Source organism: Vanessa atalanta, chromosome 29, assembly GCF_905147765.1.
Source record: "Vanessa atalanta chromosome 29, ilVanAtal1.2, whole genome shotgun sequence".
Classification (NCBI taxonomy): domain Eukaryota; kingdom Metazoa; phylum Arthropoda; class Insecta; order Lepidoptera; family Nymphalidae; genus Vanessa; species Vanessa atalanta.
The window spans coordinates 2,156,355-2,166,525 of record NC_061899.1 but is presented as its reverse complement, the minus strand read 5'-3'; the positions used below and the strand labels follow the sequence as shown (position 1 = coordinate 2,166,525).

The window sequence follows — 10,171 nt, the reverse complement described above, 5'->3', positions numbered from 1 at the left end:
CAGTTTAATCTTTTCTTTTTTTTTTTTAATTTAATAGTTTTCAATTTTGGCAATCAATATAAGTTTTGAAATTAAAAATTAAAATTATGTGTATTGCTTGCAGCATTTTTTTTTCTTGGCGTGTAGGTATCTACTTATAATAATTGAGCGCAGAACATTCTGCCAATGACACAAATATTTGTAAATTTAAATAAAAGCTAAAATGATAATCATAGACAAAACGTGTTATAGACTACCAAACGATTCTATGTATTTCTGATCTTATCTATAAGTATATTTACATTGGAAAAGACAGGTATTTTAAAGTAAAGCATACCGTCAGAGAAACTGAAATCACTTTGGAAAAATGTAATTATGAGTACAATTAATCTATAATCAAGCTTTAAAAAAAAAAATATTTTACACAAGCTTATTGTTTTTATTAATGGCTGGTTGTAACAGTATCTAATAATATATTTATTTTTTTTAATAATATTATTATATATATACTTATAAATATTTTTAGTGGTCATTTTTTGAATAACGATAAAATATAATCTTTTGAATGTTAAATCAATGACAAAAAAAAAATCAGTACAATTGTGTTTTTTTTTTTAATTTACGTATAAGGCTGAATTGTATAACCAGATACATTGGTAGACATGACTCTAGGATTATTTTGAATTTAATTTATTATTATATTTTTTATAAAAATTAAAAATACAGTGATTCAATTCTCTTTGATTTTAGTGTAAGTACACACACTTGTTTAATAGACTTTATTTATCGTTTATCTTGTCATGGGTATAGTATATTTTTCTTTTCTTATTTTTTACTTTTTATTTGTAGCCATAACTATATCACACCTTGTTTTTAAAATTATTCGTATTCAAAAATAATTATTATAATTTGATATATGTTTTTGATTTAAAATATGATTAAAAAAATATTCGCTTTAAATTTTAATAACATTTTGAGCATTTTTGTTTTAAGTTAAAATTATAAATAAAATACGATTAATTGTTGAAATAAAAAGGATTAAAATACAAAAACAAATATCTACAAAATTGAATGTCGTAGGCAGAAAGTTTAAGCATTAGAATGCTACGACGCGCTACGATCGATGCTGTCAACTTTTGCTTAGATATTATTTAATAGAAATAATGAAATATAAAAAGGAAATAGTTCATTTTTTATTTTATTCAATATATGGTTTAACATGGCGCCGTCAGATTGTATACAATCGAGTTATGTGTTAAATTGAAATTATTATTTTTAATTCGATATTATAATTTTATTAAATACTATACTTGGCTTTATCGATTTGGCATTTGTTTATTTTTTTTTTTTAATTCGCAGGCACTGAATTAATATTAAAAATATTTGTTTGTTGTAGATTAATTGTTTTGTTAAAATTTTAAATTGCACTCACTCTAAGGGGACACTTTAAATAATTAAGCACTACATCTAATAATAACACTGGATTCCGCATACAACGTTTCGCACGTCACAAGAAAATCAATACGTCGCTTCAACATCACGCTTCGTGTGAACACAGCTTTATAATTACATTTTTAATATCACTGGCTGAATATATATTCATTCCCGCTTAAATTACACTATATATTTTTTTGTTAATTTGAAAATGTTACATAATTGTATGTGGACAGTAAAATATGTTTTCCGTGTTAATACACTCGCTCGCGGTCCGTCGGGTGCGTTCGTGTGTTTCCGACTGGGGGTGGAGTGAGTCATTAGCCTCTGAGGGGTGGTTTTGCGTTTCGTTTTACGCGATATAAATGTTTTGTGATCATAAAATATTAAACATATTTTTTTAATATGAATAGAATAAATCAGAAAATGATTTTAGTAAAATAGTTAAATTATTTTTAAATTAAATTATAATTAATTTATAAATATTCAGATAAATGCATGAATACAGATAAAATATATTGAGGAGTATAATCAACAAAATAAATAAATTGTATTGTCTTCCAAAGAAGAATTAATGCTTATTTATTCTTTTTGCTGATGGTAAGTGGTCACCACTGCCCAAAAACTCACAACGTGAGATATTTATTTAATAACCAATGCATCACCGATCTTGGGAACCGACATGCCCTTGATGAGTGGGTGGTACCTACCCAGACTTGCCTACCTCCAAGTCAACATTAATCGCACGTAGAGTTTGTTAATAAATCAATATCATGATCTACAATGTCGTGATAAGTTACTTCAAATTTGGATATATATTTATTTTAGTTAAATAAGCATTGCTCTAAATAATTACTTTTTTTAAATATTTTAATTTATTTTTACCTATATGGGTGGCATACGAGCAGGAGGCTCACCTCGTGAAAAGGGTTTACCACCGCCAATGGACATCATCAACACCGGGGTGCAGGTGCGTTGCCGGGATTTAAGTCAATAAACAACAGAACTGTATCTGGTCTTAAATTAGACCTTTTTTTATTAATGTTTTTTTTTTATATATAAACATAACAATTACATACATACCACATACACATTGCGTACTTTAAAAAAAAATAATAGACTAGTTGCTGCTCGCTGTTTTCTTCGCATTTTAGCGGTTGGCGCTAGGCATAAAAAATAGCATGTCCTTAATTGGGATTCAAGCATGATTTGTACCAAAATTTGTGCTTAAAAAAGCTTGATTTAATAAAGTATATTTTGATTTATACTTGTGTTTTTGTATCATAATGACGTCACGTCAATTCGACACAAAAAATATTTCAATTTCGGGACAAATAGCATTACGTGGTGTCCGAGTTTTGTTAATGGAAACATTTCATAAATAAACAAAAGCCGATACTTCTGTATTATTTAAGTAGAGAAATAAGCTCTTTTGTAACTAAATACTTTTAATGAACAATTTTTGGAACATCAGTACGAAACTTTGCGGCGTTTTAAACTAAAGGTCCTAAAATTATCTTATGCAAGTAAGCCACTGCAGTGACAATTTTGAAGCTCCAGGCTACGACTGGAATTTTTTGACAGAGATAACACTATCTTTTGCATGCAAATCATGAACTGGGTTTTGAGCCTAGGTCTTCATTGTCTGTAACATTATATTATTCACCAAAGACCAAAGAGTATCTGATACATAATAAAAACAACAGTTAAAGGTTTTAATGAATAGATGAATTGTCTTAGTCCAAGGTAGCACTCTAGTCAGCTCTGGACTTACACTACGAGTACTCGGGTCTGGTGGAAGGGCGGTAGAATTTGGAGGTTCATTAAAATTTAATTAATCTTCTAATATGAATGAGTAATTGTATTTATTTGACTTTTTTGATCAGAACTTTGCCCATTTTATGAAAAATTTGATAACGGGCGCCATTTTGTAAAATACCCGAGTATGGTGCTAAGGTTGAACCCGGCACTATTTCTTGTCTTGTTTTCATTGTGACCGAGGAAAACAAAATGTTCTTAATTAAAATGAGTATATTATTAAAAAAAATTGAAGGCATTATAGATTAGTTCAGCTCACAAAAATCGTAACATTAGAATTGTTTTAAGTTTTAAAAACTTGTACTAATTTGACGTCTAGGACTCGTATGTTATGTATGTATGTAATTATGTACGTTGACCTTTTAGTTGGCCCAAAAAAATCCTTACCTACGTTTACATATAAATACACAGATTAAAAAGAATGCAAAGCAATGTACTGTTTACATATTCATAAGTTCATAACACATTAATTCTAGTTCGAATTCAAATTATATTGTTATAAATCAATGTTTTATTTAATGATATGACATTTAACCTCAGAAATTGTAAGCATTTGTGCAATATAAAAAAATAAAATAATAATAAAGATGTTTATGAACTGTTATTGATGCAACAAGTACCAAATCTACCGTATTGGTACTGACTGCTGGACTACGGCCTCCTCGCAGCACGCTGCTCCAATGAGGTTTGGTGGTTAAACATGTGGCAGAATTTCGTTGAAATTTGACTTATACTGGTTTCCTCACGATGTTTTCCTTCACCGCCGAGCACGAGATGAATTATAAACACAAATTATGCACATGAAAATTCAGTGGTGCATGCTTAGGTTAGAGCCCGCATCATAGGTTAAGATGCACGCGTTCTAACAACTGGGCCATCTCGGCTCCTGGTACTAATGATACTTCTAAAAAGTTTGAAGACATTTCCACGCTGTATTTTTTACACTTTTGACCAAAATATTATTATTATTATCCGACTCCAGGTTCTACATTGATTTAATTTCCATTAACTTTAAACGGACAAACTTAGGACTACGTGATGAAGTTGCGCGCTAACCGCCAATTAAATGTTAAGTCGTTCAAAATAGACCAATTCACTCCTTATATCATTGTACAATTTAAATTAAAGTAAATTATAGTAGTAGTAAAAATAGGTGAAATTACATTTATTCTAATAATTTTATTATTATTTTTATAATAATAAGTAGGTAGATTATTAATACTTTATCGTTATTAATTATTTGCATGCAATTAAAAAACCTGTTCTAATTAAATCGTTTGAACATGAGGATTGTCTGAGTGATATTGTTCTTCGCTTTTCGTCCGAAAAAATAAAGGTACGACTTCGATTAAAACCAATACAAAATGTTTACAACATCTGTATATTACATCCAGTTAATAAAAAAAAAACAACGGAATATCGATGTTTGAGAACGATCAAAATTGTTTTTATTTTACATTCGTTCGCCTTACGGTAAGACATTTCCTGTATTATATATATTTATTTTATTTAATAGTTTTTTTTTTTTCTAAATAACCTGTTGCAGTTTAAGTACATTCTGTTTAGATTACAAATATTTTTATTGATGTGAGTGTTTGTAATGACTTGAGATATTTCATTTGTTTTTTTTTTTAATTTATTACACATTAGGAGTCAGTCATCAGGTGTAGGCATAATAAAGTCCTTCCTTGGGTTCAAGCTTTCTTAATACCAAATGTCATCAAATTAAATTTTGTAGTTTGGTCGTGAAAGAGCAACAAACATAAGACAAACCGTTATTATCGCATTTGTACGCAAAAGTACGTAAAACTAAAAAATGACAGAAGTTCATAGGTTATGCAGAATTGTTTTTTTTTTCAGCTAACAAAAATGCCGTACAACCGTTACATCCAGATCTCAGAGGAAAGGTACAATACCCTGATTAGTCGTTACCAAAAATTTATAGAAAATATCCACGATGACGACAAGGAACCAATAAGTATCTTTGATCCTTTACCTAAGAAATTTCTAGACGAATTAGAGGTGATCAGAGAAGTCAGCAGGGAGTTGGCGCTAAAGAAGGATGAAGACCTGAAAAAGGCTGACGTAAGTTTTTTTTTTTAATTCTATATTGTCGGCATACGTGTGAATTGTTACTAAATTGAGGTCTAATTAAACTTTTTATTAAAATTTTACTCTATAATAATTTAGGTAAATATGTTTTGTTAAATAAAGTTCTTAAATAAAATAAAATTAGGACTTACATTTATTTACTTTTGCGCATTACCAATCCATCGGTGTGATAAAAAAAAAATTTAAAATATTTTTTAGAAACAAAATGAAGTTGAGACGAAGGTTGCTGAAACTGCTGAAAATGAAGTCAAAACAAATGGCACGGAAGAAACTCCAGCTGAATCTAAAGTTTAATTTGTTTTAATATAATTCCATGTTAATATTATTTATGTATTAAATTTTCACGTAATGTTGGTGTTTTTTTTTGCGACTTTCGTTGGGTAAACAAAATGGTGGAAATGTGTAAAGTCATTGCAGGTAACTATGTAAAAGTAACAAGTAGCCGTGTTTAATTTGGTAGGGCTTTTTGCAAGCCTGGGTATGAACTCGTCAGATATTCCACCGCGAAATAGCAATACTCGGTATTGTTGCGTTCCAGTTTAAATGCTGAGCCAGCTAGGGTAACTACAGGCACAAGGGACATAACATCGCAGTGATTAAGGTTGGTGCTGCATTGGCGATTTAGGGAATGGTTAGTATTTCTTACGAAACCTATCTCTTGGTTACCAGATACTATAAGGCGTCGCTTACCTTAATACATTTTAAATATAATTAAATGACTATGATAAAAATGTTTTTAAAACAATAACAAAAATAAGTTTAAATTTATAGAAAAACGTATATAGTAGAAGGTAACAGAGAGAAGGGTAATGACGACTGGACAGTTTTCCGCGATGATTTCTGTCTATTCGCTTCACTTAAACCACGTAAAAGAACTTCGTTCCAAAACTATAAATAATTATTTATACGTACAACTAAGGGAGCAGTGATTGACACCGACCTCAACAGTGTTAAGTGTGTTTTTATTTTAATTTCTTAAAAATTGGCAAGCCTTTATTTTAAAGCTCATATTATTGCTTAAAGTACGATTCACATCATACAGGCCGCAGCGTATCGTACCATAGCCCATTTTAAATTTTGTAAAGGAAATTAAAATGTCGACATAATATTTAAAGACATATCCATTTTTGGATATAGCAACACTATCGGCTGCAACCGTAGGTCACCGCATGCGAGCGTTTCTTAGTATGCCATGTATCGCTTAGTGTTCCATGCAAATATGGACTTTAAGTATTTGGAAGAGACTTTAATTTTCTTCACATGTAAAATACGCGTTTGATGTGAACCTTACTTTAGTGTTTCTAAAATTAAAAAGTATTAAAAATCACTAAGGACTAAAATACAACAAAATAAAATAATAAAAACAGCATTTTGTATTTCACGAAAACATTATTTGAATGAATAATTTATCTAACATTAAATATATAAATAATTCTAAACTTTGACAGTTGTACTTTTTTTTTAAACGAATGAAACTTTTATTTTTTTATTTTCAGTAGATCATCCAAAAATAACTAGGTACTGCACGGCGTGCGTGCAGTCTTTGCTGGACGGTAATTAAAAATAAAATAATTGAATATTAAATTACAAATGACTACTACTGAGTTTCCTGCCGGTTCTTCTCTGTAGAACACGTTTTCGGTACATTCCGTACCGGTTGTAGCTTTACGTTTAATAATCTGTAAAATAACGATTTATTGTAAGACTATTATGCGAAATAAGGTGTACCAGTTTCATCCTCATTGAATTTGGATTGAGTATAGGTAGAAACGAGTTTCAGTCAGAAGGTTGTCTTAAAGAGATCTCTTTGGCGACAATGCCATTGCACGCATTTAAACATCTGAATATCCTGTGCTATGAATATGTATTTTATGTACATTTATGAAATAATGTGTTTATTTATTTATTAACTTTGTAAATCCCTCGTATTTGGGGGACGTCTTCTTACATAATTGCACCCTTAAATAGGTTTACACCTTGCTATGTATACCAAATTTCAATTTCATCAGTCAGTTCAATGGTTTAGCCGTGAAACAGACAGAGAGACAGAGTTACTTTCGCATTTATAATAATAGTATAGCTAGTAAGATCATTTTCCCAAATAAACGCAATAAATAATAATTACTCGAAACTGACTAATAGTTCTCAAGATTAACGCTCTCAACACCTAGGTTTTAAGTATAAATTAGTAACTTACCCGGCCTCGGGTTCGCGTTAAATGGGAGTTAGTTTGAGTAAAATAATGCTTACTTACATTATTTTAATAATGTCGCACCCCATGAAGATATCAGGCGATTTTTTTTACACAAGTTGTCGTAAATCAATATATCTATTATTTGATAGATTTCATAAAATCTTTAGGCCAGTGTGATTGAGTAAATTCTAACCACAGATAATATCATATCTATAATATTATTAAAATTAAATTAAAAATTAAATAAACTACACTTTTTTCATTACACTAATAATGTCAGATTTATATGGCAACACTTTAGTTTAGTTAATAAGGTAAACTAATAAACTATTTTTAAAATATATGAATCTTCTTTAGAATTTTATATTTTTTGTTACAGAGAAGAGAATAACTTTTTCAAATGCCATTTTAAAAATAAGTCATAAGTAAACTCATAATATCAAAATTATTTTATGTTATATAGGTAACAAACTGACAAATTAGCCAGATTTTGGTAAGTGGTTTGCCCTTAGACATTTCATATCACCAATGTACAATGCCACCAAATTTGGCAACAAAGATGTTATGACTCTTCTTCTTCACTCATTCTTCGACAAACACAACAATATAATATATTTGTTTGGCAGTGGAATATATTAAAACTCGCCAAGCCCTAACACCAAGTAAACTATTAACCTGGATATTTGTTGAAAATACTTTCCCAATAAAAAGAGAATTTAAAATAAAACTTTAAGATTGTTTTGTATATCATTATAAAGATCAATTACTACGGACAGACTTGTACTTTAAATTTAATAAATAAATAATTAATAATGCTTAAAAGAACAATATAATTTATCAATAAAGTATGTCGTTGATTTGATTTGATAAAAACGATCTAAAGAAATAAAAACATATTTAAATGTTAGCATAAAAAAGTATAATTATTCATTAATAATACATGATAGTATACAACTAATCTTAAAGCTAAGAATTGTCCGTCATTACGTCTTCGTCCTCCTCTTCAGGCTCCGCTAGATCTGGGTGGCATACCCGAATATGTAAATTGAGATTTATTTTAACAATAAAGCTTTTTCCACATGTGGAACATTTATGTGGACGTTTTACATCATCGTCGATAGTGGAGGGATGAGCTCTTGCGATATGAGTACGTAGTAAGGAAGAATGGAGAGTTCTATCACACTGGGTACATTTCACGTGACAGTCCATCGGCTGTCCTTCGTGCGTCTGACGATGCTTCTCCATCGTAATTTTCGATACAAACAACTTTTGACAGAAATCACATTTAAAATTTTTCACTTTCGTATGCTTTTTCATATGAATTTTTAAGCAATTCTTCGTAGGGAACATTTCGTCGCATTTTGAACATTTAAATTTTTTTATATCATTATGCAATTGCATGTGTAGTTTCAGATATGCTTGTCCTGTAAAATTTTTATTACATATCTCGCAGTTTATTGTACTCGTCGCCGAATGGGACTGCATATGGCTCTTGAGGAACTGGGCCGCTACAAAACTGCGATCGCACACTTGACATATGTATTTTTTAGATGCGTTACCTTCATGCTTGCTGCGGTGGATGTCGAGGTGGTACTGCGAGTTCACTTTCACGTCACACTGATCGCATTTGAACTTACGACGCTTCTTCGGACCTTCCTTAATAATTGGCGGTTCTGGTTCCATAGTCGGCGTGTCCTTGTCGTTACCGTGAAACTTTTTATGCAACATCAAATACTCCATGCCTTCGAATGCTAGATCACACACATCGCAGCGATATCTTCCTTCGGTTTGTTGCTTAATTTCATAAGTCATATTATTGTCTTGACCGTTGTATGCCTCTGCCATTTTTTCGCGCTTCACTGATGATCTGTTATCGTTTAGTATTTGTTTGTCGCTACCGGCCGGCTCCATCATACTTTTTATCCAATGGTCAGTAATTCCAACCCCAGACTTTGTCTCCATTTGCAGTGACGCTATGGGGACATTTCAGTGACTCGAATATTGATCCGTAAATCTAGTTAATGCTTCCATAAAATAACTCCTAAATTTATAATACTATGATTGTTGAAGCAATTAACGCATTGTTGACATGATTGTATCCGAAAATTTAAAACTTTTCCGAAGTGAAACACAAAAGCGAGCCTTGTTACAGTACCATAAATTCCAAAAGAGAAGCGAAGCGCGTTGGTTTTTTTTCTCTAGAGCTAATGACAGCGATAACTTTTTAACATTGACATTGTTTTTGTTGCAAGCTATAAAAAAGTAAATATCTGAATGCTTCACAATTGTCATTAAACAGATTTTGTTTACATTGTAATTATAATAAGTAAAAAAAAAATTATACAAAAAATATGTTGTTGATATTTCATACTTAAGCATTTGTGTATTTAATTACATTTAAAATTGTTATGTATGTCAACATTTTTATTTGTTTGGCTCATAGTAAAATTTCAGGTAAGATGATTTAAATGTTTTATTTCAGTATATATTAAAACGTTAATTGGGGTTTAATAGTAAAAAGTCAAAAAAATTAATTTGGACTTATGTATAATTTAAAAAATCTTTAAAATTTTAATTACGTTTTTCTGTTCTAAGTATACGCATCATAAGTGAGCTTGCGAGACATTACTGTTT

The 10,171-nt window shown here is 30.3% G+C and overlaps 2 protein-coding genes across 2 annotated transcripts; one reads left to right on the top strand and one right to left on the bottom strand.

The window, feature by feature from the left end:
* The first annotated feature begins 4,645 nt into the window (after window positions 1-4,645).
* LOC125075026 lies at window positions 4,646-5,693 on the top strand. Its single transcript, XM_047686573.1, has 3 exons — window positions 4,646-4,704; window positions 5,092-5,316; window positions 5,542-5,693. The coding sequence occupies exons 1-3, from the start codon at window positions 4,654-4,656 to the stop codon at window positions 5,635-5,637; spliced, it is 372 nt and encodes a 123-aa protein (XP_047542529.1). The 5' UTR covers window positions 4,646-4,653; the 3' UTR covers window positions 5,638-5,693.
* Window positions 5,694-8,433: 2,740 nt separating this feature from the next.
* LOC125074997 (zinc finger protein 808-like) lies at window positions 8,434-9,747 on the bottom strand. Its single transcript, XM_047686524.1, has one exon. It carries the CDS (start codon window positions 9,497-9,499, stop codon window positions 8,504-8,506), a length of 996 nt encoding a protein of 331 aa, XP_047542480.1. The 5' UTR covers window positions 9,500-9,747; the 3' UTR covers window positions 8,434-8,503.
* Window positions 9,748-10,171: the final 424 nt, after the last annotated feature.

Coding starts and splice junctions, on each gene's coding strand:
- LOC125075026 (XM_047686573.1), top strand. CDS start 4,654: ATGTTTGAGAACGATCAAAATTGTTTTTATTTTACATTCGTTCGCCTT. Junction 4,705..5,091: donor TTACATTCGTTCGCCTTACG/GTAAGACATTTC, acceptor TTTTTTTTTCAG/CTAACAAAAATGCCGTACAA. Junction 5,317..5,541: donor AAGACCTGAAAAAGGCTGAC/GTAAGTTTTTTT, acceptor AATATTTTTTAG/AAACAAAATGAAGTTGAGAC.
- LOC125074997 (XM_047686524.1), bottom strand. CDS start 9,499: ATGGAGACAAAGTCTGGGGTTGGAATTACTGACCATTGGATAAAAAGT.